At 42.6% G+C, this 26560-nt stretch overlaps 1 protein-coding gene across 7 annotated transcripts in view; it reads right to left on the bottom strand.

Annotated features, from left to right (window-relative positions):
• KATNAL1 (katanin catalytic subunit A1 like 1) overlaps positions 1–26560 on the bottom strand; it is a 77754-nt gene that overhangs the window by 28151 nt on the left and 23043 nt on the right. For 5 of the 7 annotated variants that reach the window (XM_026108862.2, XM_026108860.2, XM_064504957.1 and 2 more), the window contains exons 5-11: positions 20502–20629; positions 19889–19994; positions 14889–15047; positions 13869–13995; positions 12790–12924; positions 10351–10477; positions 4452–8223 (exon numbers count right to left, since the gene is read on the bottom strand). In XM_026108862.2, coding sequence (XP_025964647.1) covers positions 8025–8223; positions 10351–10477; positions 12790–12924; positions 13869–13995; positions 14889–15047; positions 19889–19994; positions 20502–20629 — 981 coding nt within the window. In that variant the 3' untranslated portion in view covers positions 4452–8024. Of the gene's footprint in view, positions 1–4451; positions 8224–10350; positions 10478–12789; positions 12925–13868; positions 13996–14888; positions 15048–19888; positions 19995–20501; positions 20630–26560 lie in introns of those variants that run through there. The other 2 variants (XR_003260521.2, XR_010387291.1) reach the window with 1 other exon arrangement.

The following is a 26560-nucleotide window of genomic DNA, read 5'->3' as shown; positions in this document are numbered from 1 at the left end:
CAGCCACCTCGGTCACTGAGCCCTGTCCCCAGCTATGGTGGGCTCTGCTTCAACGTAAAACTGATTAGCTTTTCATTTGTTCCTTTTTTTAAGAGGTTTCCTGCTCTTCCAATTCCTCAGTGTATGCCTGCAGGAGCATCCCTCACTTCACACCACTTCCCTGTCCGGATGGGGTGGGCATGCAAGGACACGGCCCAGCGCGCCCCGGCTGCAGTCATGTCCTGGCTGCACTCGTGCCCTGCAGCTGCCGACAGCTTTTCCAAGCACGTTTCCCCGCTGAAGCGGATTGCTGTTACATGCTTCACTTGGGGCTGTGTCTTGCAAAAGTACAGCTGCCTCAGCAGGCAAAGAAGGTGATCGGGGACAGGGGTGCCAGGCAGAAACTGGGCATGTTCCCAGCTTTAAATAAATCTAAATACCCGAGATCTAGGGAGGGAAGCTGACCTGGCGGTGCCAGCACAGGGATGGCCAAGCCAGGCTGGTGTGCGCGGGAGAAGAGGAGCAGGCACCTGCCTGCTCCCGCGGAGCTGCCCAGCAGAGCGAGGCGCAGGTGGCCCCTGCACGGGAGAGGGAACGAAGCACAGCTCTCAGCTCCTCGCGGCGAGGAGCAGGGGGCCGGTCCCCCAGCGCAGCGGTAGAAATGTCTGATTACATACAACAGAGGAATAGATATGCATGCTCAGGGACCTTTCTTCATGAGCATAAATTAAGAAAAGCCAAATATTTATTTTAAATGGTTCTACCGTATGCTGATGAAATGCTAATCTGCACAAAAAAGACACACTGTAAATAAACTCCCCAGAAGCACCTCACATTTAGTCGGCTTCATCTTTTTGAGCAAGCTAACACGAAGAAAATAAAATCAACAGCATCCATTATACGCTCCCTCCTATAAGAAATGCAGGCAAGCTTAGGAGGACATGGGCCAGTGCTTTCCAAACTATCATCTGCTGTCCCCAGGAGCACCACAAGCTACTTTTAAGGGCCTGTAGATGTATTTAAGAAAAAAAAAACTTACTGGGCTTAATTCTATTAGGGGGTTGTGAATCCAAAACAACCGAAAACACTAGTGTATCCTTTAGGACCAGACACAGAGTTAGAGGGGGAGTTTTGCCTCTGCCACTGACCAGATGATCCTGGGTAAGTCACTTCCCCTCTGCCTCCCTTCCCATCCTTCCACCAGTGCAACTCTGCAAGCATTTAAAGCATCTCTTATTGTGCATCCAAATGGTACCTAGCACAACGGAGCCCTAAGACACTGCAGAAACACCTTACTATTAACATACATTTCTTACAGCCTTGAAAAAACACTCCAGCCCCAGCACATCCAAAAGTTTAAAGACATTTAAAGATGGAAAGCAGCCTATTAGGAAGTCAAATATGACTCATTAAAGGCAGCTTTTGTAGTGCACTTAACAAACCTGCCCTGGAGATTGGTACACTTTTAAGCAGCAAGGCTGGGTGATGAAACCTGTCAGCAGCGACTGCCGTTGGCTTCCCTTATTTGCCAAGCCACTTCCATCCTGTTACATACATTCTCCGTACTAGTGAGGATGCAAAGACCACAGTTTTATCAACATGCACATTGCAGTGTTGTCAGCAGCTCCTTAAGGTTATTCCTCTTTTCTTTTTGGTGATATTTATAAACCCTGTACAGAGTTGCTATGGTATCTGCTCCTGGCGGTCCAATTGGTATTCAGCACACCTCCTCTCACCTTCACCGTTCCAGTGACCTTTACTTCACAAGGAAGAGCTCAGAGAGCTCCTACAATCTACCCGTTCAATTAGATGACACACAACACACTGTGCAAAAACACCACCTGCTAAGCAAAAGAGGGTTCTGTGGAAACAACTCCTCTGCAAACACCATCTGAGATGGATAAACAATGGTAATTATTTCAAAACAAATTGGAACCAGAAGGAACAACCCGGCAGTGTAACTGCTAGACAAACAGGACAGGCACAAGAAGCAGAAATTTCAACTCCATCTTCTCTTAACATCTTGGGTATTAAGTAGTTTAAGCAAACATTTTTCAACCTCTCTTGCTTTCCAAAGTCAAGTTCACAAAACTCTTAATTCTAGGATAGTTTCTCTTACATCAGTAGAACAACTTACACTAGGGACTGCTCACAAATGAGAGTAACACGGTTTTAATCTGGTGGTAGGAACTTATCTCTTTGTTAAATTAATATTATAGCCTATTTTAAGAGACTTTGCACAAAGCTACAGCAAGACAGCCACAAAGGATGCATGATGCTTTCCTCCAGAAATGTGGGAAGGGTCACAGCTGCCTCACGTACCAACCAGATTACAAGACCCCAAAAGCTCCAGTCTCCATGACTTCCCCCTAACTCCGAGAAAACTGTTACCTGTTAGAACAAACGAGAGGTCACTAACACACAAAAGCTAGAAAATGGAGCAGGCCCATGATACAACCCCAACACTGTGCTTGCAGTAAGAACTGGGAACATCCCAGCACTTTGCCCCTTCTTAAGAAAAACAAAACATTCCTCATGGCACCTTTCCCGGCCGTTTAAGTAGTGTATCTAGGCAAGCAGTGTATTTAAGCTCTCGTATTGGGTAATCAGGTTAGCTAAGACATCTCAGCTCTCCTTTCTGGTGAGCTGTACATCATCCCAATCATTTTTAATGTTACTTGTGGCCTTTCTAAAAAGAACAGGGAAATTCCCTGGAGCTTCCCAAAACACCTACGTGAAGACACGTGTAGGAACACAGCTCTTCAGCTGATCAGAAAGCACGCTCTGTACTGCACAAAAGCTGCTCCTCTAGGCACAGAACAACTCTATTCGTAGCAAAGGGTCAGACGAACAAGTTGCAACTGGTGTACAAAACCAGGCTGGCCTAGAAGGGAGAGAGGGTCCAATGCAAGACTCTTCTGTGCTGTGAGAGACGAAAATATCCACAGTTTGGCCAGTCAAGGTTTGGGTGGCAGCCAGGCTCTGGAACATGCGTGATTTATACACCTGCAGCTGTGGCCAACCTTTTGGACAGGTGCGCTCATGAAACACCTAATGTGACCAGGGAAAAAGACCATTTGACACCTTCTCTGCCTGGGAGCCTTCCTCCTCCTCCAGCTTCACTGGTTGTAACCTGCTGCTGAGAACCTCGGTCTTGTAGCAGGTTGAACTGGAGCATCCATCCCTCCCTCAGCCAGGGGAGAAGCAGAATTTACTGGAAAACAGAAGTTTCTGATGCTCATTTCTGGCAATAATCCTCTGGCTATGATTCCCTGGAGGGTTTCAGAGCTTTAGGATGACAGCCTTTGTGGTCACCATCATGGGTGGCTTTATACAACTCATTTTATTCCATTATAAGACTACTAAGACGGAGACTGAGGCCATCCTTGCCTCACATTGCTGCAGCCTGGGCTGACAGCTTTGTTCAGGAGGCACTTGACACAAAGCAGGCTCCGGCTGCTGCTGCACGTGGCATCACTACTGACACAACTCGTTCCACCCTGCCAACACCAACGCATTGTCCTTTCATTCTCAGGCTTCCCATGTCATCCAGGCAGCACAGCAGCACTTGCATTCTCACCATGCTCTTATTATAGTTAAAGATCAGAAAAAAACTCAATGATTTGACTCAGGATAGTTTATTCCAAAAACAGGCAGAAGTTTTTTCACTATTTCCTCTGCTGCTTTCACCTCCTCACATCTGGACTATAGACCTAAGTCTTTGCTTGCATAATGGAGGGGTTCCTTGCCACACACATAAACCCTTTTATCTTCCCCACAACCAGAACAGATCAGGGTACCTTTAGTACTTCGTAGTCTCTTTTAAGCTGGAGTTAGCTGAACTTCCTATGCAAAAATTTGACCTTTCCTGAAATCCCTTGATCAGCAATTTCCTTTGGTCGCTCTTTCATGTTTGAGGCATTATGAAACACTGGAAACTACACATACTTTCATAAGGGAGTTAGTGAGAAAATTCAAATAACCAGCTCAGTCTCAAGAGACTTGGTTTCTCTTTCCAACTTTGAAACCTCCTTCCTAATAGAAGTTTTGCTCTTGAAAGTCTTCTGGTTAGCAAGCAGCTGATGATATAACTTCTTTAGTGCCTGATCGTACTTTCAGCCCAGAGGCGAGTAATAAAAAACCTGCTCAGCTATGTGAGGTCCAAATCAGGTGCTAACACTGAACATCTGCTGGGGCCTCTGCTCTCCTCTCCTCCACCCTCCTTCCAAGTGCTGGGCATTGGCGCATTCACCATTTTATAGCTTGTAGCAATGAAAGGCGAATTTAAGAGGGAAAGCATTACTGACAGTGTTACCCCCAAAAACCAGACCCTGCTTTAACTGTTTGCTGCCAAGGACTTTGGTGAATCCAACATCACTGTGACATACTGAAAACATCAACATTGTGTGGCTGCCTTTGGGAGCAGTCACTAGAAAAGCATTCACAGGCCCAAAGAGAGAGAGACAAAAAGATGCTACACATACATTTATTACTTCATACAACCCATTTGCTTATTGTACAGAAATTAACAGTGCCACTCAAGAGAGTATTTACAAATGTTTAGAAAGAGACACCGAAACACAGCTTTAAAACATGTTTTAGTGTAATTTAGGTACCAACTACCGAAGCACCACATACTGAACAGTGTGTGTGCATGTGTGTATATATATATATATACACACACATATATAAATATATGCATCTCCGTACACACATACAGACATAGACATGGTTGCAGCAGGATGTGATACATTAGTACATTGCACTCTGAAGATTCAAACATCCCTAAACTAGGGTTTTCCCCAGTGGGACACAAATTGGATGTATGCTGCTCACTGACCTGTAAGCTCATCCTTGCGGCCTTGAGTTGCTACTGCTGCTAGCCTGGCCTTCCTTCCCCGGTCACTCCTTGTTATACCCCTCCATTGGCTCCCCTCTTGAGTTTATAACCCAGCCTGCAAGCCCCTCCAGGTGAGTGCATACATGTGTCCTGGTGAAGCCGTAAGGGTCAGCATACACAGTCAGCTCTCGATGCTGAAAAGTCTCAGCAGGGCAGGGACGGTCTTTGTCTTGTGGAGTGCCTGCTCTGGTGGAGCCCAAGTCATGGCTGCAGTGCTTGGGCACAACCGTCGTACGTACAAGGATCTGTGGCCTGGAAACTCACTTTTCTGTTCTGCAGCAGCAGAGGATGAACGGACCTATACAGAAAAGCCCATTTTGGGTAGAGATCATTACCTTTAGAGTAAGACTGCAGCACCTGAACAGTTCCGACTACAGGGAATGCCCAGTTTAGCAAATTTTGCTGACGTGCAAGAGGGCGGTTTAACACTTTAAGGTAGAAGGTTTATCAAAGAGCCAAGGAATGACATTTTTTCTAAACACTGTACTTTCATCAGCAGAAGGAGCATTGCTGTTTGTAGAATGAAACTGAGAAAACCGATGCTTACACTTTTCTAAGGAGCAGCTGCTGAATCCCAGCACTGCTCTTGGGCAGCCGAATGGGATGAGTTACTGGGATTCCACGTCCATTCCTTTCCAGAGCTTGACTGTGTAGACCATAAGCTCCTCAGGCAGCAATGGTCTCCCCAGCTGGATAGGTGAGAGACCCTGAGCTGCTACTCAAGTATTGGTGACAAAAGAATCTCATGTTTTTACTAATTTCTACTGCAGTGAAACCCAAAGGAAGAGTAACAGCTATAGCCTACAGTTTTCATATGGAGAAAATGACAGGCTGTGGCAATGTTTTCAAAGCTTTCTCTCTATAAAGGTCTAGTTATTTCCTGAGATGAATGGACTAGCCCTTGGAGGAATTTACCCATGAACTATAAAGAGTCAACACGGCTTCTGCTTGCTCATCTTCCAGTGCAGAGAGCTCTGTTCCACTTAGTCTCACAGCCAATGTACTGTGAACCCCAAGGGCTCTACTGTACCTAGTTAACACAAACTGGTCAGGAAAGAAGGAACTGGAGTTTTTATTCTCCCCATAGATGAAAAGGGTAAAAGCTGATGTTCTTCTGTGCTAACCTCCTTGTCCTTGAGTCCAACAGGGCCTAATGCTAGCCAGCAGAGATACTCTGTCCTTCAGAAAAATATGAACAGCAGTTGTGTGTCTCAACAAGTCCCAGAAGGCATTTTACTAGAGTGCCACATGGAAACATGCTTGTAAAGTCCCAACTGAGTTTCATGTCAAATAAAAGACTGACAGAATCTCCATGATGATATTAATCTCCCTGATGTTTCACCATGCAAATTGAGGCAGACCTATAAAATGACAGGACCAATCCAAGATGTGTTCTTCATATAAAAAGAAGAAAAAAAAAATACTGACAGCCAGGAAACAATTGCAGATGTAGCCCAATCAAATAGATGCTGCAGAGTTGTCAAGTTTATATCCCGACAGTCCTTGCTATTGAACAGAAGACACACTAGAGCAGCATTTACCTTAGCGGTTCACACATGTCATGCCCAAAAGGTGCTCAGATCAGTGTGATGAATTATCAACATTATTTGCAAGTTTCAAGAACTAGCAAAAAGAAGCAGCAGTAAGGACACACTCCTGTTCAAGAGGAGGCGGCCAGTTCTGAATACTTGGCTTGCTTTGTGAAAGAGATCCACTCCTCACTCCACTTTACCACACCTGTCTACATCACTAGCAGTCTCAGCAGAGAGCCCAAGGGCAGAATATCTACTGCATAGCCCCTCCAGGTCACCAAGATATTCAGAGCCTAACTTAGGAAATCACCAAGGATTTCAGAGTCTGCATATTTCTCTGTAAATCTGGTCTTTCCTTCTCATTCCTAGCAGGGGAAACCTCTGTATGTCAGACTCACTGCCAGAGATTGTGAAACAGTCACACCACCAGCATGGCAGCAACACTCTGGAGAGAGGATTTCTTGTGCCAGAGTTTAACCTAATCCTCCTTATCCCTACACTTGCACTTCTATTTAGGATTCGGAGGGGAAGAAACAGATGAGAATAGGAATGAGATCATAGAGATCATTTTCCAAAAATCAATTACGCACTTACACATTTTTACAAAATCTTTGTAAAAAAATTCATTGTAAACAGTTCCACCACATAAACAAGTGCAAATTCCATTGCCTAGGAAAGCTTCGAAAGAGTTCATGCCTAATCAGAAGTGGAAGTCCATAGCCATCTGTTTTAAGGATAGCCTTGATATTAGTGTTTTTACTGTATTAAACTCTTGGTACTTAAATGATAATAATATCTAGAAAGCATAAACTATAGTTGGATGATACATAAGCATAAAAGTGCAAGGTGTAACTTAAGTCAAAGTGCCTAGTGGTCAAACTGGGTACAAACTATGTTTAGAGATCAAGCATAAATTGGACTAAAAGCAATCAAGGCCCTTTGCTTTTCCTCTCATTTCCATTAGGAGAAGTCACAGGTAACATGAGCCCAGTCTGAAGTGACATCAGTGCCAAATGGGCATACAAGAGAGGAGAGCTGAGCCCATGTCCTGATAAAGACCAATCCTTATTTCCTCTGTCTAATGCCAATTAATCCACGTGCTTTGCTCTGAATACTCGAGCAAAGAGAACCACATCAGAGAACAGTAACTTCGATGCCATATTTGAGGCAGGCAGAGTCAGCAGCTCAGCAGAGATGTAGCACTTCCTAAGAGCAGGGGGAACAGCAAGCCCTTGTTAGCTCCTCTGTAGTCACATCCCCTGGCTGATTTATTGATTTCAGCCATGAAAGATGACTATAAGGAGATAAGTAACACTGCTCTTCACTGGAAAAATAAAAGATTATCCTCAAAGGTATAATTTTTCCCTTCCTGTTTGTCCAGTTTTACTATTCAGACATAAAATATCATTTATGATATAAGCTCGTTACTGCGTTTATTCCCTTTAAATGCAAATGGAGTTTAAAAGGAGATCTTGTCACCAGAAAGGGCAGGGGGAGGGAAGGGGGAAAAGAGGCAGACCTTTCATTAAACCTTTAAAAAGATTTCTAACTCATTTTACAAGTGAAAACAACAAAAGCCATAAAAGTCTAGCAAAAAAGAGCTGTCACTGAGATTAAGCAGATCCAAACTCTGCCATCCATTTTTCATACTTCTCCAGGTCTGCAGCAGAAACAGATTTGGAGATTTTCTTCAGAGCCAGCTCAAAGTCCCCCTTGGTAACCGGCATCTGAAGTTCCTCTTTAGAAAGTGCCCGAATCTCTTCTGGAGTTAAGCCGTTAATACGCCGTCTCATTGCCATTAAGGAGGCATCCCTGGAAATACAGGACAATGCATGGGATCTAACTGGTAGATCTAACTGGTAGCAGCATGTGCTGTAAGCTCATGAATTTTGACTGTATTCTCTTGTTAGAAACCACTGGCAGGAACACTTAAGAAAGCATTTATTACCATAGATGATGTGGATCACAGCTTGCTTAGCTTCCATATTCCCAGATCACTACATTAATTCAACATAAAGAATGCACTGGTACCAAAACCCATTTAACCATATGGTAAATGTGCAGAGATAATTAAAACTATAAAACTGAAAACCTTTTACAATGATTCATAGAGATGAAATCTTATAACTTCAGCGCAGGAAAGGGCAAGGTGGGAGGGGAACTGTGCTCAAAATTTTTGTTTCTTTTTTTTTTTTTTTAAGTAGTCTGGATTTTGCATCTCCCCACTGTCCCCTTAGATTTCAACCCTCTCCACACCACGTAGCCCACTAGGGGAGCCAGCAAGAGCTTGGAGTGTAGCCCAGCTTTGCTGCTTGCTCAGACAGGGCACCTGAATCTGTAAAGGGCAGAGCAGGATGCAGCAAACACTAGTGTCACAGGGCCCTGCGGGGCTAAGGCCATTGGCACCCGTGGCTCCTCACGCTCTACATCCTTCACGACTCCACCCCGGCTCTCATGCTGCCAATGTGGCCCACCGGCACAGAGAAGACTGCTCATTTCTTCCACCACAGCCCACATGCAGTTTGCAATTACATAGTCTCTTTCCCTAGGTTTTCCCCAGCAAAGCATAACATAACCCTCAGGGACAGCAGGTAATTTAACTATTGCACTGAGTGATACACCAAATTTTCAAAACCATGGAGTCATTTCACATGCAACAGCCACAGTAAAGCTGCAAAACCTTCCCCCAAAACAAAAAAGCCGCCTCCCACCCCGCAAGCCCACGACATCAGTTTCTCTGGTAGAGACTCTGTCTTTGTAGGGGATATAGAGTTCCTACTGTTAAGTTTTTTCAAATGCCTATACATAACCAGAAAAGCTTCATTTATCAAAAACTGAAACAGCCTGTGGAAAAGGATGGAAATACACCAGCTCCCACTACTGGTTCCCGGAGTAGCCCAGCCTTCACCATGCAGTGGGTGAGATGCCTACTGCCCTCTCTTCCCTTCCTTTCTCCTCTCCACAGTCGTGGCACAGCAGCCTTTTCCTCTCCTCACATTTTGGACTCACCACAGTGGGTCAAAAGGCTGAGCGCTTGGGTGCGGGCAGAAGCATTATGAAGTTTACACAATCAACTCAGGGAATAGACTTTATTGTGCTTTGGGTTGTCACCTAGATCAGGCTATAGTACATGAGGAAGAGGAAGGGAAATAAAAGCTTCAGTTCCCAAATTCCTACCCACACTACTGGAATTCCTGGGCTCCTGGCTTCCCTCAGCAAGCTGCCCCAGAGTCAGAGCTCCCCCCTTGGCATTGTAGGACGCAGGAAGCCCATCGGCTTGGGAGCATCAGGAACACATGAGACAGTACTCAATTTCTCATGTAACTGGGAATTGAAAGTTCAATTCTTTTCCTCTTCATTCCAAAATTTCCCATGGAATAGGGAATGAGACTATTGCAGTGGGGATCTGATCTATGGGACAGTGTCTGTGGTTAACACAACCTTATTTAGGCATAAATTCAATACTACTGCTATACGCTGCCTGCATCACCTAGAAGCATCAGGCAGAAACCAAAACCCTGCTGCAACCAGTGCTGTCTCGACATACAATATATAGAAGCCCCAAAGAAACATTCTGTGAAAGGTTCCTTTGCATCAGGAAATTCTAGCTCCTAAACCCATGGGATTAAAAACAAATCCAAACCAGTTTTATGCTAGATAAGCAACATTCAATAAATGCAGACAACGGTAACAGAAGAGATTTGCTCAGATAATTTTTTCCTCTCAAGACCCAAGCAAACTTAGGTCACATTTCATACGAAGACTGCAAGGTCTTTAGACTGCTTGACATGACAGTAATGGTACCAGTAAATGGATCTGGGCCTCACACATAGCCACTGTTAGCGTGGCTTCAGCTGTAGTGGGTATTTTCTTTTATCACATAATGTAACTGATGATTTTACATGCAGTTTTATTTGCAAATTAAGGTGAAAAAGATACCTGCAAACATTAGTGATGTCGGCACCAGAATAGCCTTCAATTTTCTCAGCAATTTCTTCAAGGCTGATATCAGGATCCAGTTCTACTTCCCGAAGATTAATCTTTAATAGTTCTGCTCTGCCTTTTGCTACAACATAAAAAATATTTGTCTGAAGACTTAAAAGAGTAACATAAAAACAAAAAGGATAAAAACACAACTTAGATTTTCAATGAAAAATACAAACAAAGGGGTTTAATGTAAGGAAAGAAAAGTGATAGAATGAATCACAGTAAAGCATGCAGCTAAGTACAGCAAAGTGTATGGATAAAGTAGTATATTTTAAACAGTATAATCCAGAGACATTTTCAAAAGTCATACATCATTAAAAATACCTGTTACGTGACAGGTGACAAAGCATTTGGTCACATACTACTCAAGGGCACAAAAGCACAATCCTACAAGTGTTTACTTCTTCTCATAACCCTTTGGATTCACTTGCTGTTCAACTGTTTGATTGCATATTATTCACACAGTTTCATCAGAAACACAAAGAGGATTCTATTACCAGAGCTGTAGACAACACAAAGGCATTAACGATAAGCTGAACTTTAAGCATGCATTTAAGTGCTTTATCCAGTTGGGACCCAAGAAAGCTGCTGAAACCTGATAGAAAGCAGATATATTAATACAGTAAACATATTAATATATTTGCCATACAAACATTCTGGTATCCCATTTTCAAAACTAGGTGTCGTATGCACATAGTGATAACCAGATATGTAAATGAATACCTATGCAGCCAATTAACCATTTTTCTTTGAAGGGCATGTGCATACGTGCATTTGTGTGCATAACTTAAACAGCCTAGGCTTATAACAGAGAATTCACATTTGACAGCTTAGGCCTCTGTGCCATTGTGTGCAAGGGTGGTAAAGAGGATGAATGCTTTTCTGGCTTTTACTCTAAAGGGAACATATACCAGCTCAGCATCTTTATTTCCACAGTGGCCAATTTTTATGACTTACAACAGAGACAGCACTACAGAGGAAGCAGCAGTAAGAAAAGCTAAAAGTCTTAAAGAAACATCCACACTCATGTTTTATTTATTAGTATCCCTAATTAAAAGAGGGAGAAAAAAAAAAAAAACAGAAAGCATGTCTAAGGCTGCTGTTTTTCAGTGCTTCGCAGCACTGTCAGTAACACAGATGGCTATCATTCACACACAGCTGGCACTGACTATAAAATGGAGATTTATTATTTACAGAGCACCTCAACGTACATATGGCAAACCTGCAGAGAGCCTCCTCTATTAGAGAACATTTTTTAACTTTTCCTGGTAGAGTCAGAAAGCCCTTACAATGTTTTGAAAATGATACATTGTAGAATATATACTCACACCAAATTCCACAATTTACAATGTCACATGTATATACGACATACTATATCATACCATTTTTCAATTAAAATGCCTGGCCACATCAAACTACACAGCACAATTATCATTTAGATTTTCATGGAACAGCTCAATGTCCTCACGTACAGAATAAATGCAAGGAATTTAAGACTGGAAATACAACAGGAACACATCTCAAATGTTGTCCAGGGTGTAATATACTGTGTCAAAAACCAATCTTGTTTAATTAGAAACAAGAGCAAAAACTGATAGGATTTTAAACTAATTGGTCATAAAGACATGCATCCTGTTAGGAGCTGTTACCGTCTGTAAGCTGCAAAGACAAGCTGTAGAACTATTAAAGTGTCCTTATACCTGCTAAACTCAATCACAACTGCTGTCACCATGAACACGCATCTTGTTATCTTGAGTGCTCATGCAGGGAGAGGAGGCATTCACTGTACCAAGAAAAAACAAAGCTATGCAAACTTCAATCGATAGGAATCTCAAAATTAATAGGACAGATAAATGACAGCCAGGAAAGACAATACAAGCTGAGACGTCTTAGGGCAGCAAAGCAATCAGCTTGCCGCATTCTGAGCGACTTGAAGCCTAGTCATAAAGGCCATCAAGCAGTGATTTACAATGAACTAAGCCTGTGAGTGAAATTTCATGGATCCACTTCTTTGCATTCATCTGCAAGGGCATGGAGTGCATTTGCAGTATTTCCTAACGTGTCCAAAGGCTGCCTTTGATGATCACTCAAGGATTGACTGTTAAACATTTAAAATTATTCCAGGCTCATTAAAACTAACTCTCCTTCAGAATGTAAGAGCCCATCAATGGGCCTGCAGTGAAAAACTGCAGCGCTTTGTTTTCAAGCCCCCAAGCAAATATTCTCTTTTTCTCTCACTCTCTTTAAAGTGATCCAGTCAAATGATTAACCCCTGAAATTCACTGTTCATCACAGAAACATTGAGATTCGTCCCAAACCGAACAGTCCTGAACAGCCCTAAGCTAGTCTTGGAAAGGCTATTTTAAAGGAAAACGCTTGTAGCAAACATACCTGTGGGCAAAGGTATATAAATCCTCTTCTCCAGCCTCCTTCGGAGAGCTTCATCAATATCCCAGGGAAAATTTGTAGCTGCTAATACCATAACCATTTTGGAAGGGTCATCATTTTCCAGAGCACCACCCACCCCTGCAAGAACAACAGTTTAGAGAAATTTTACTCCACCACTCTTACTGATTTAGATGCTTGCTAAGAAACACTGGACAGATCCTGAAGAAGCTTGAACAAAGCTCAGAAGCACTTGCGACACTTCTCTTAGCATAGGTGTGACAAGACCACCATTGCCACAGAAAAGGGGACAGTTAATTTCTTTGCAGAGTCAGAGGAAGGCTCTCTTTGATAGTGCTAATAATGCAGTCATACATGATGTGTAGTTACTAGCCCCACCAACACTGGACCAAAAATGCTACCTCTGTTCAATCTAGCCACAGAAGAAATATGAGCAACTCCTTGGCCTCCCAAAGGAGGACTGCAAAGAAATAATCACTTTGGGGCAAAAAGTTGCCTGCCCTGAGTTTACTGTAATGAACACGCACACTTGAGGACATTATAAATAGTGGTTAGATAATAACCACAGCACAGAGTTGGTTATCAAACCACTACACCATAAAATGTTCCTTAGACAGTGGTTCTCACTATATGCACCTGCACTGAACAGGTACTAAATATGATTAACAGGGCAATATTAGCTGCCACAATAGATATGACAAAATCTGATCTGACAGTGGGAACCCTGAGCAGGAGACTCTGGGAAAGAAAAGAAATTTGTTTAAGCTGCATCAGAAACAAAGGCCTGTATTCAACTGCACAAATCTTCATTATCTGCTTCTCCTAGAGAGAGCTGTCTCCTAAAAATGAGCTTTTAATTTTCCACTTTAGAAAAAGACAAATGAAAACAGAACACCTTTTTCATTTATCTGCCTTTGAACATTCTGAAAATACACTACTCTAAAACTTCACCTTATTTTTCCTCTATCCATGAAGCCAGGTTTTTCAGATTGCCCAAATTCTGATGTTACCACCCAGAAAGAAACAGTATCCCAACCCTGAGCTCAGATCTAAACACTAGTTACCATCCATTTGCACAAGCAGCTCTGACTTGACTCTGCGACTCGCCTCATGTTCATCGGAGGTGCCTCTGCGGCTGCAGATGGAATCTATTTCATCAATGAAGATTGTTGTTGGAGCATAAAATCTCGCCTTTATTCAAATGAAAACATCATTATTAAGGCTGCAGCAGCAATCACAGGCCCTCATCAGGCCACAACCCAACTGAGCTAGGTATACTACATACATACAGAAAACAGCATATCCCTTCACCCTGTTACAAGAAAGTAATTTAAAATGTTGATTTTATAAACAGTTTGGCATATGCTTAAGTTTATACACTTTAAGTTATATCCCTTGAGTCAGAAGTCTTTCAATGTTCGTTGTTTTCTTAAGCAACCAGTCTTGCAAAGGGGAAAAGGAACACAATCAAAATATAGGCAGTTTTTAATGACCAAATTTTGTGCTGATGAAGGGAAAGCATAGGGGAAAGAAGAGAGCTCAGCCTATCTCTGAAGAGACAGGTTTTCAGTGAGACTATGGTAGAAGTGAAATGAGGAGCATGTAAACGTGAATGGCTCCTCACTACATGTCTGTATGGGTGTGTCCTCACACACCCACATGACGAACTGCACCCAATAATTCACTGAGAAGCTTTTGCACCCACAAAATAGAAGCAGAACTAAAATATGTTTTACTTCTAGAATAACAGCTCCCCAAATCCTCCAATTTCAAATCTACTTCCTATGGGCTTGTTATCCCAAATGATAAGAACTGAATCTCGGTCAAGTTCATGACTCTATATGGAACTGCCACAGTTCCACCTATAGCCTAGAAAATGCTATCCTGAACACGGATGACAGACATTCCCTTCTTCATCATCAAGAACATATCAGAAGAAGAGAGAGATTAAATATTTTCATCCGGCTGAGGGGTGTCAGTGCAATGAACTCCATGCTTCCAACATGCTACTGGAGGGTTGGGGAACCAACAGAGCAGTCCCTTCTCACCTTAGTGATTCACAGACCACATCATCAAGGACATACCATTTCAAACAAGAGACGGACTAGCTTTTCAGACTCTCCCCTGTATTTAGATGTCAGAGTAGAGGAAGAGACATTGAAGAATGTGGTTCCACATTCTGTAGCAACAGCTTTTGCTAACATTGTTTTGCCAGTGCCAGGAGGACCAACCATCAGCACACCCTGAAAGGTGAAGACAGAAGTAATGAACGACAAATGTAGAAACTTTGCAGTCAGCTACAGTACATCTTAATAGGATCCAAGATCTGTTTAAATGCTTAATAACATAATTGTCACCAGTGGAAGACAAAAGAATCATGCTTCATGAGAACAGCATGGAAGTGCTCTGCCATTTATTTTTCTTACTAATGCCCTGAAGTCAGAATCACAAATGCCAATAACTGCTGCTGCAGCTATCACCTGAGAAGTGGACAATAGATTTACAGCCTTGCTCTGAGTCAGCCAGAGCCTGGACTTGAAGTTGGGTCTCTCCCAACTCATGAGAGGCTATACAGGTAGACGAAGAGAGGGAATTGTTCCTCTTTTTTGGAAGAAAGGCACCTTCATGAAGAAAGCTCCACAAACACCAAAATACTTTTGCAAAAAGTTTAATTTTCTCTCATTAGGGCATTTTTCTACACAAAAACATTTTATCAAAAAATCCTGACCATGTGCATGCATGAGTCTGACTGATTTTTACTTCTTAGTATCCGTTCATTAAATACAAGGGTTTCTCTTTAGTCTCTCCATCTAAGTACTTCTAAGGCCATCTTACTGCATCTTAGCACCTCCTGGCTCAAGTACCATTCTCACCACACTGCAGAACAGCACTGCTTTATCTGTTTTACAGATGAGGAACTGTGGCTCATGTGGACTACAGCTCAACCCCACAAAAAGCCTAATTTGGACCTCGGTGATTATTCAAAAAGTTTTAAACTAGAAAATTGAACTGCATTCATTAAGTCCCAGGCTGGCACCCACATCATCAGACTGTCATTATGTCTGTGGTTGTGTAGTCTATCGGAAAGTAAGAAGAAGGAGCACATATCTCTCCTAACTTGGCACACATTTACTCATCATGCAAGCAGGTTTTTTGGCTAGCCACACAGTGCCCTCAGGACCCGTGTTAAGACTGTAGCACTGAGACTGGCTAATCACCCTGATTACAATGGAAAGATAAGAGTTTTCAAGTGAGCTACTACAACAGTTCCTGACGATGTGTGTGCGACTCCTTCTATCATGAGGTTACTGCTGACTCTCAGAATAAAACTAACTCTTGATATTATTTTCAAATACAGTTATCTTTCTGAGTAATCTTTCCAACCCAGCAGCAGTGAATAGGGCACTAGAACAGGGCACTGTGATTCTGAACATGTCACCACGAAAGTGTAGTTCTCAATCAGTTTTTTTTTTCTAACTGCAAAATTTTATTACATGCCAACAAGAGTTTCCTAAAGTAAAGTTGCACTGTGTTGCAAGGGTAATCAAATTAGCTAGAATTAGAATTGCACATCACAATGTGCTTTGCAATTAATATCTTACATAAAATGCCACAGCAATAAAATATCCGTTAAACGCAAGCCACAGTGCAAATTAGGTTTCATCTGTTCCTCACAAAAATTTACTTCGAAAAGCACAAAGAATAACATGGAAGAGATCTATAAAAACAAATCAACCGGGAACGCAATTATTCAAAAATGTACTATTCAAAAGCAATAGCCTCTCCGTACTCCATTTTCCATTAACTCTTAATACCTTTACTGCCATTTAACACTTTACTAATGCAAGCTCAACATACATTCATCGGTAAATTAAGTTAGAAACATTCACTCTCCTTCCATAGAGCTAAAGCTCCAGTGTCATTCTTCAGGCTGTCTAAGGTTTCCTAAACTCCAGAGCAGCAGGCATAAAATGTAAACTGAGTCTTTTTCTTCCTATGAACATTCAGACATACACTATGATTTGAGCTGCTGCATAGTCATACCGATACCATGCTAGTATTGCAAGTACAACCCTGGAGCAACTGGGTGGAAATTTTTCAGCCTGTGATATCAGGTCAGAGGTGACTTACTGTTCTATCTGGGATTTAAATTTGTTTATTTAATACCTCAAAACAAGCTTCGCCTCAATTCAAATCACAATTGACCCCACACAAACTCTGTTTACAGCATGACCTGGTGATACAAGGAGCTATCATCCTTTTTTAGGTAATGCTTCAGTCCTCCTTTAGTGTGGAAGATCAAATTCTGGCTTCCACTACACATCCTGCTCACTGCTGAATTGAAAGCCCTTGGCTTTGCACCTCCCGTGTAACTATTAAAATGAGTGTTACCTAGCACATGACATTGGTGGCATTATGTATGTGCTTCATCCAGATGCAAAGCAGCCACACCAGGTGCAAAGCCAGAGGAAAACGAAGCTCTCTGGGGATAAAGAAGATAGAAATATCCGTTTAAAAAAAAGAGAGAAAAAAAGGTGAAGTTGAGCTCCCAGCAAAACTAGATGTACATGGTTGCAAAGAGAAACCCATACGATCAAATTGCTTTTTACTCCTTGCAAACTAGGAGGCTGCCACTTACTCACTAGTTAAAATCCTTGACAAACACAAAGCCTTCTTTATTCTTCCTCTAAGGCTCTGTTAATCCAGACTATTTCAATAGGAAGCCGAAATGCACCACAGGGAGCGAGTGTTTTGATGCGATCACTGCAGGGTTACTTCTTGTTGTTGTAACAATCACTAGCAGAGCAGTGGGAAGCACAGCAAGCAACCGGGCCTTCTTGGCACAAAACAGTGCAGAGAAAAAGAAAGAGCAAGCCCATGGACACTCAGAAACCCATGGCTGCAAGTATACAGCACTTGTGTTGAGTCAGGAGGACAGCTGGCTCCTTCATACAAGGCACTGTCCTCTGAATACAGGGGCAAACTGTGAGGGCTGTCCTGGGAATTGTTGTCAGAAGAGACTGAACATCCAAAAGCAGATTTGGCTGCCTTTTCCCTGAATTATTGTCCTGAATGCCTAGGCTCAACAAATGCCTGCTGCTACACTGATTACTGCAAGAAACAGCCTTCCCTTCAAAACTCCTCATCCTTGTAGCACAGTCAGAGGTCAACAGTAGGGAAAATACATGCTGTTCTGTGTGAAAAATAAACTGAGGAGAGTTACAGCTTCACAAGTCACCAGGAAAAAGGCTAACAATGAAGGCTCTTCATGGACTCTACAGAAATCAATTTGCATTTCAGACTGAAGGGAGGAAACAATCTTACAGTTCTTTTTTCCATGTCTACAACCAGCTAGTTTTCAGGTGTTATACTGGCCAGTAGGGAAAAATAATCTCATGCAAAGAGAAAGAGACTGCAACTCCTAGGACCAGGCCGTTGTTTCCTCAGCCACTGCCACAATATTTGGAGACAGGGCCAGTGGAGCACTCTTCACATTGCCTGCAGTCTGCTGAGGCATGTGCTTTAAAGATAGGTGGCCACTGCATCCTCTAGGCACGTTAATAGGTTCAAAAGAAACACAGCAGTTCCTCATTCCCTTACAAGCTCTTGAAGACAGGACTGATGTGACTACTGTAGTCTGTGAAGAGGGTATGGATCAACATCCTCTTTCCCAAGGGGAAACGGAGATAGGTTCAGCCAGGCAAAAGACATCAAAATCTCTCCATACACTTCAGCCTACTGATATCTAGGCTCTGTCTACACTGGTAGTTTGGTTACGCTTAAGGTTAACCTCAAGCCCACAGGTACTGACCACAAGCACTCTAAACCCCAAAGACCTTCCTGGCTCAACCTCTATGGTGTCCCGGCTCCAGGTTTGGGCTAGCCTCCCCGCACCTTCTGCTTGTCAAACTTGCCAAAGCCTCCAGCAGGAGCGTTCCTCAAGCAGCAATCCCACAGCTATTGACTCCCACCCTTTCTGACTTCCACTCTTCACACAAGCCCCAAGAACAAGTCTTCCACTCCTCAATTCCTGCAGGGCTTTGTTCCATAAATAAGCAGAATAATGTGGATCCAGGACCAGCTCGGGCTGCACAGGACAACCCTGAAAGCCAATCCCACATATAGGCAAGAGAATTATAAGGATCAAGCAGGAAAACAGAGGGCAGATGTCAGTAACACAAGGACTGATGTGTGCTGCTGAACCAGGGCATTAAACTGCAGACACTGCTCAAGCACAGTGTTCCCTACATGTCATTGCTTCACAGAGTCAGAATGATAGACAATTTGCAACAGGGAGTCTCTTTTCCCCAGTTCACTCCTAAATGCTTCTCAGTAGCCAGGAAGCCCATGTTGTGACCAGTTACTCCAAAAACAAGAGTCAATCCATCCCACAACAAAAGCAAGACAATTTTGTTTTCTGTCTACAGAAATGCTCAGCAACCTCTTTCCTCCTCCTTCTTTTAAGCTCTGAGCAAGGCCCAGACTGGGCTCTGATCTCTGGTCCCCCCAGCCAGTCCAGCTCAGTCACACATCCTTACAGTTGCCCTACTTGTAGCTCACTCTCCCATGTCAAATTTCTCCCACTCTACGACTTAACTGTCCAGCTGCAAGTGGAGCAGATTAGCTCTCCCTCTCCTTGCATCTCCCAGCCTGCGATTTGCAGCCTGCATAGGAGACAGCTGGCATGTGCAAAATAAAACAATCGAAAGAGTGCTTTCTTCAGTGAAGTGGTAAAGAGGGGCCCTCATAATCCAAAACAGAGCTTTCCATTAAATATTTTTGCTTCTATCAATATACTCTATATACTTGCTCATATGTACAAGCTGACATACAGAATACTAACATCAACAAGCAATGACTGAGAAAATATGAGAATTATTATTTACTGTAAACCCTGCACACACTTCCAGCTGTTTATTTCAGTGCATTTTGCATGAATCATTATGACAGGATTTCATGAACAAAATCCCAAACCTTCCCATTTGCCTTTTTACCATTTTAATATAGACATCCATACACACTACAGCAGCAGGCATGCACAGCTACAACTTGCCAATTACCAAAACACCAAATAAATTCCCACCTTCCAAGGTCTTCTGATCCCTTTGAAAAAATCAGGCATCCACATTGGAAGAACGACAGCTTCTCTTAATAATTTCTTGGCTTCTTCCAAATCTGCTATGTCATCCCTGTGCAAGGCGAAGAAATTTGTATTAGATTCCTGTACAGTAAGATTTCTTCCATTTTTAAACAATGAAAAACAGAGAAGCTCTTCTTTCAGTAGCATCTTTTTAGCATGCCAGTATATGCCTCACGAAAGTACTCCAACAATCCTGTGACCTAAAATTGAATCCACTTGCGATAGGAAGGATAGGTAGGGAAAAAATGACTTTCAACTCAAGTTACCCTGAGCTGCTTCATTAAAAATTGTTTTGGACAATGTGAACATCAGAATGATAGCTTTAAAGTTCTCTGGAGTGTACTTGCATTTCAGCAGCATTTGTAATGGAGCCATAATATCAGTTAGCAACAAAAGCCTAACTGTAATTAAATTAATAAACTGTTAAAACCAAAAGACCTTGTTTTGCTCCTATGTAGAAGACCATGATGACTCCCTACTTTAAGAGTCAGGAAGAAGATAATTCCTCCCTTTCTCCACACTAGCAAAAACAGTTCAATTGAAAAAATTCTCATACCAATGAATGCTTGGATTCCTTGACACAATGTCCCTCTCAAGAGCTTCGACCAAGTCTTTGTCGTAACCTGCTCCATCAAATTTTGGAATGTCCCCATCACCAGCACCTTCCTGGGTTATTTTCTTTCCCTAGAAGTGAAAGTCACACAGACTGATAACATTTTTCTTTCAACATATCCTTCACTAGTAGCATACAGCAGTACTGCCTGGTTCAAGCCACAAGAAGGTATCAAGCTTTTACACAGAACGCTGGGTATCTCAGCGCCACTGCGGCCAGCAAAGCCAATGCTTTCATCCCTACGCTCCACAAAGATTCCCCAAACACCTCTGGTTGCTTCCACCACAGCAGCACAATGTTTTCTTCATAGATGCAGCTCACAGTGATAAAACCCCACCAGAGCTCATTAAACATCATAGTAGGTTGGTTGGTTTGTTTTAAATTAGCAAATGAGACTTTAGCAATGTTAAACCACTGTTCTGACTACTGATATACAGCTGAATGAACAAATGAAGAAATAGCTTAACACTGCAGACCACATCATGGCTTAACGCTGCACTGAATCCTGGCTGAAGATGTGACCGTCTAAAGGGTATTTCGATTGGCTGTTTGAGCAAGAAGATGCTATGTCTGCTACACTACCTGCCAGAGCTACACAACTGGGACCCCATCATCACCAAGAAAGAACGTGAAAGCTAGTACACTCATGATCTTCGATGGAGGAAAACTAAGAAGATTTTTTCCCACTGTTTAATTAAGGCCTTCCTGCCCAGCTATTTCTCCTTTCCTCAACTGCAAACTATCTCTGTCCCTTCTCCCACTCACAATCCAGCCCCATAAACAGTTAAAATACTTTTAAAAGGTCATATTTATTTATGAAGTGCACCAAAAGCCCTAAAGCAGCTCCCCAGTCACCCAAACTGCTTTCTTTGAATTGCAGCAACTTCTGCAACATGCTGATACCCATTCAACGACCAAGCCAAATACTGCCTCTGTCCTAAATGGCCCACAGTTTCCGGTTAATACTTCCACAGATCTGTTGAGCTTATGGGGGTGAAGTAACATTTTGCCTTTGAAGAATTATGGCTCATTCTCCTCCTCTCACACTTCAGAAGGAAACCACTTCCCCTCCCAGCTCAACGGCAGCATTTGGTGGTGCCTGAAAAGCAGCTGCACTGTTTTAACCGAACTAGGCTGAATGGGGGAGCTACTTTAGGACTCTTAACTCAGCTTCTAAGTACTATCAGCAGCAAGTTAAAGAATCCCAGCTGGCTGGACAAAAGCAGCCTAGGCAAAGGAGGGCTGAGAAGCAGCTGGAGTCTCACACACATAAGCTTGCAGTGCCACAAGGTAGATATTACACCCATCGCATTTGCTGTTAGCCTACAAGGCCCGTGAGGGAGCAGCTTATTTTCCCACTATTTTTATTTCTTGCTTCCAAGTGAACTCTGTGTTGCTCAGTATTCCCTGATCGTTTTTTGCAATGGAAATTAAGCTGAAAGTTCCATTTAGGCAAAAAGCTGATGTCAAAAATGTAATGGCCTGGTGTAAAAAGGAAACAGAGAAAAACCCTGTAGAGTTTGGAAGATTTCAGAAGAGAGAAAAAATGGAATCCACATGTAACCATAAAAAGAAAACAAAAGTCACAACAAAATCAAAAGTATTTGCTGCCTTTCCTTGTTACACATTTCTCTCGTATCCCCCTGCAATGAACTGGTTTTCCTAATGGAAGAAATTTTCTGCACACTTAAAAAAAAAAAACGTTTGGATGTTTTATTTTTTTTTTCCAGGATGAAACAGGGTTATGGCAGGCTTTAAAAAGCAGTAAAAGCCAGGGCGGATCGCTCAGCTGCAGCATGCCGGGGGAGAAGGCCGAAGCGGCAGCTCAAAACCCATGTACCTGAGGCAGGCTTGCAGGTTTGTGCAAATCTTAAGCGCAGCTTTATTGCTGTGCGAGAAAGACAGTGAACAAGCAAATCAGCGTGATACTGGCACCTCAATGTAATGCAGGTACGAGAAAAAAAAGAAAGAAAAAGAGAAGTAAAAGAGAAAGAAAAAGAGAAAAAGAGAAAGAAAGAAAGAAAAAAAAAAAAGACGCGCACACCACTACGGGAAGGGAGCGCAGTGCGGAGCGGCGCCCCCGCGCAGCCGCCGGGTGGCAGCAGAGCGCGGCCCCCGGCGCGGGGCGGCCGGCGCTCGGCCCCGCCTCGCGGCCGCTGCTGCTGCCGCCCCGCCCGGGGGCTCCAGCGCCGAGCTGCGCCGCCCAGCGAGGTTCGTCTTCCCCTGCTGTCCGGGCGCGGCTCACCAGCACGGAGACGGGCAGGAGGCCATGGGGGAGACTTGCCTCCGGCATAACGCTGCCTCTCGTTTTAGTCAAATGGAATTTTTGATTTTTCTTTCCTCCAGTTCTGTACTTAATAAAGATTTAAAATATTTAAGAGTTTCCACGTATAATAACATCAGTAACGGTGGTACCAAACTGGTCCAACCTGCCATCCTCAGGCAGCAGATAAGTGAGCAGAGCTGGAAGAAAAGACGTGCCACCTGGATCGAGGCTTCTGGACTGAGTTACTCAGTCTTGTGGTCCGTAAGCATAACTCATACCTGCATCTCTTTTTCTGGTATCGCTTTCCCAAAACAGCTTTAAAAAAAGCATCTGTGATGGCTTGTCTCTAAGAATGTATGCAAATACCTGGAGGTATACCGGACTGCAAGAGACTGCTCCTGCCCAGGTCCCCTGGCAATCACACTGCCTAACTCTATTGTTAGGCCAACCAAGTTCCCATTCAAACACAGTTAGAGATTTGCTTGGCTTTCCACCGGGAGGGGGGGTCTCAGACTTGCACTGCTCTACTGGAATAAAAATCTCATTCCCAAAAATCAATCTATTCATGTACTAAGTTTGTCCTTTGGTTTCAGCAGTCCCCTCTTCCATGTGTTCACCACCCTGATGTATTTATATCATGTGTGTGCTCTGCCTTCATTCACCAAACTAAGACTCCTCTTGGAACACAAGCTCTCCAGGTACCTGTTCACTTTTTTCTTCCCCTTCTTATAATACAAACTCGTTTTGCTTGAGCATGGCTGTTGAAATGCATGCAAAATACTCCAGCTGCTGTCTCACTAGGGTCTCACATTATGGCATCAGCATTTCTTTTCTCTGATGGTTACACTTCAAAAAACGCAGCCTGGAATGTCCTTTGCATTCCCATGGCTATATCATACTGGTGCCTTACAGTCGACCCGGAAGAGGTCATTTATGTAGGACAATCCTGGCAGTTGCAATGGCCAGAACTGGATCCTGAAGACATCCTCCTTTCCTGCAGACTCTTCCCACCACACGCATACACAGAGCGGCAACTGTTAGATGCACTCTCTATCGCTTGCTGCCAAGGCCAAAGGTGGCACCTGGCTGTTCTTCGCTTGAGCAGCTACCTGTTCCCATCACCTTCAGGGAAAAGGTGATGTGCCAAATGAAGGTTCAGCATGATCCAACTTCTGCTGATACATCCACATCTTTCTCCTTTTCAGCTGCTGATCTGCCAACTTCTAGCAAAAATTCTTGTTATAGTCTTGAAGTGCACAACCTTCTGCTCTGCACGACTGAACATTATCCCATTTCCAGGACTCAAGCACAGTCATCCAATTCCTTCTGTACAACAGTCTGATTCTCTTCTGTTGTGTTGGTGCCTCCGCACTTCATGTCATCAGCAAACTGAATTAGCACTTTCCTTTTTTTTTTGTGCCCCAGTCATCCATTTCAGTGTAGAACAGAAGTCGGACTCTGATCTTGAGGAATTCCATAAATAATTTGCCAGTTGCTTGATACTTGTCCTTTCAGTACTCATCGATATTCCCCTTACAGCCTAATTCCCTCCCCACCTTACAATTCTTCTTCTATAGCACACGGTCTCTAGTTTAACTAATTACCTCCTATGTGGCACCCTATCATATATTTTACTGAAATCCATGTAGATGATTTTGACGATATTTCTTTTTCTAAGACATTCATACGAACTCTAAAGAAAGTGCTAATTAAGACAATACCTGTGTTTAAGAAGCCATATTTCATTTTATTCCTTTTTCTGGTTAGTCCAAAGTCTTTCACTTTTATTCCATTCTAAATTTGTTCTAAGAGTTTGCGTGCTGTTTAGATCAAATTTACAGCTCCAGTTGTCTGGATCACCACTCCTTTCCTCTTCTAGACACAGGTGCTCTCAATGCAATTTGCCATTGACATGGGACAATGGTAGACCCCAGCTGAACAGTCCTTTACTATTTCATATCTTTTGCAATATTTACCTTCCTCATCCACTGACAATTTATAACAATCTAAAGAGTACTCCTAAAAAGTCTTCTAGTGCTTAGATGTGGCATTATTTGTGGCCAGTTTCTAAAAGACACACATATAACATTCATGCGGCCTCTTTCACTGTTGAACAGAGGCGAAAGTTCTTGGCATCAATACAACAGAGGATACCTTGAGAACAAGCCTGAAGACTTCCAGGGGAACGAAGAAGAACGAGGCACTTGAAAGCAGGTCTTTAGAAGAAGGAACATGAAAATATAAGGACTTAGCAAATAAACACCATCCAAGTTGGTTTCAGTTCAAGATACAGCACTACAAAAGGAGATTTTAGTGCTCCTTTAGTGCTATGCTTTAGTGCATAGTCAGGGCAAAACTTATCTCTAGATGGTTACAGTCTGAATGAAAAGGTGATATGGTTTTGGAAGGACAGAAGGTGAAAAAAGGTTTTACACTTACATATGGAGGCAAAATATTTCTAAAATAGAAATACTATAGCCATATTTATCTTGAAAAATATCATAAATAAGTATGCATGTTGTACCCAGTAAAGGGTACAACCTGTTATACTGCAACCGACATCTTAGGAAATGGATATGTTGCCTTCTAAGTAGGCCTAGGCAAGCCTCCAAACCCAAGAATTATAGAGCAAAAAAAAATTACTATAGAAGAAAATAGATATATAGTCACTTAGTTTCAAGCTTCAGTTTTGCCCTGTTACTTTTAGGTGAACATAAAGAGTTTGACATACTGGACTACTGTGGTAAACTTCTCCTAGAAGCTCCAGAAACTGAAAAACATCAACACTTGCAAAGTAAGAAAGGATAAAACTGAGAGGGAAGTTAAACCTGTTTTCATGCCTGTATGAACCATGAAAAGTTGCAGTAACTGCTTTCACTTCCCAACCCTGGATATTTCTTCTTTCACTTCCCACTCCTTGCTATTTCTTCTTTCATTCAAAATTCTCTTCAAAGGAAAATCAAGGATTCCTTATCAAAATTGTTATACAACACATGAGCATTTCTAATCTGGCATGATTTTTGCATACACTCCAGACAAAGAAAGTAAAATAACTGCCAAGTATCTAGACAAATGCAAAAAGAGTATTTTATGAAGAGTAGACATTAGTAGCTATTTTCCTTCTGCCACCTAGTGACCAATTTATTCAGATAAGAGGAGCATTTAAAATGTACCATATTAAATGAAGCACCTTCATGACACTTCCTCTATCTGGCAACAGTGGTGTTACTAATCGCATTATTCCCAGAGACAAGTATTGTACAAGTCACGTTGTTGCAGACTCCTTATAGTAAAGCCCTATAACGCTCATCACCGGAAAGCTTTGAGAGCGGAGTTCACCCTCATTAGAGGTAAGACTTTGAAGGCTGCCTTACAGGAACACATCTGGTGAATTAAACCTGTCACACACCATGATTCCAATTCCCCACATAACTGGCAGAACTGTAAATTATTTCACAGTTCTTTATGAGCTTTTTATAGCTTGCAGGATGCACACTTGCTATTTTAAATCTTACTGATCCAGAGTGGAGAGATTTCTAAAATGAGTAAACTTGACCTGCACAGTCACTCAGTGGCGCTGCTAAACAAGTGCCTGAACTTACCTACTAGTAGTAATGAGGGCTATTATTCCTTAATACATTTTTTCTGTATAAGAAAAACAATTAATGATGGAAAAAGCATATCTTTGAGTTCTTCCTGCACTGTAAAAAGCCAACCTGTAATAGAAAGGCCCTGA

The sequence above is a fragment of the Dromaius novaehollandiae genome, chromosome 1 (assembly GCF_036370855.1).
Source record: "Dromaius novaehollandiae isolate bDroNov1 chromosome 1, bDroNov1.hap1, whole genome shotgun sequence".
Taxonomy (NCBI): Eukaryota; Metazoa; Chordata; class Aves; order Casuariiformes; family Dromaiidae; genus Dromaius; species Dromaius novaehollandiae.
Note: the sequence above shows the minus strand (reverse complement) of the source record. Positions and strands in the feature narration are given on the sequence as shown.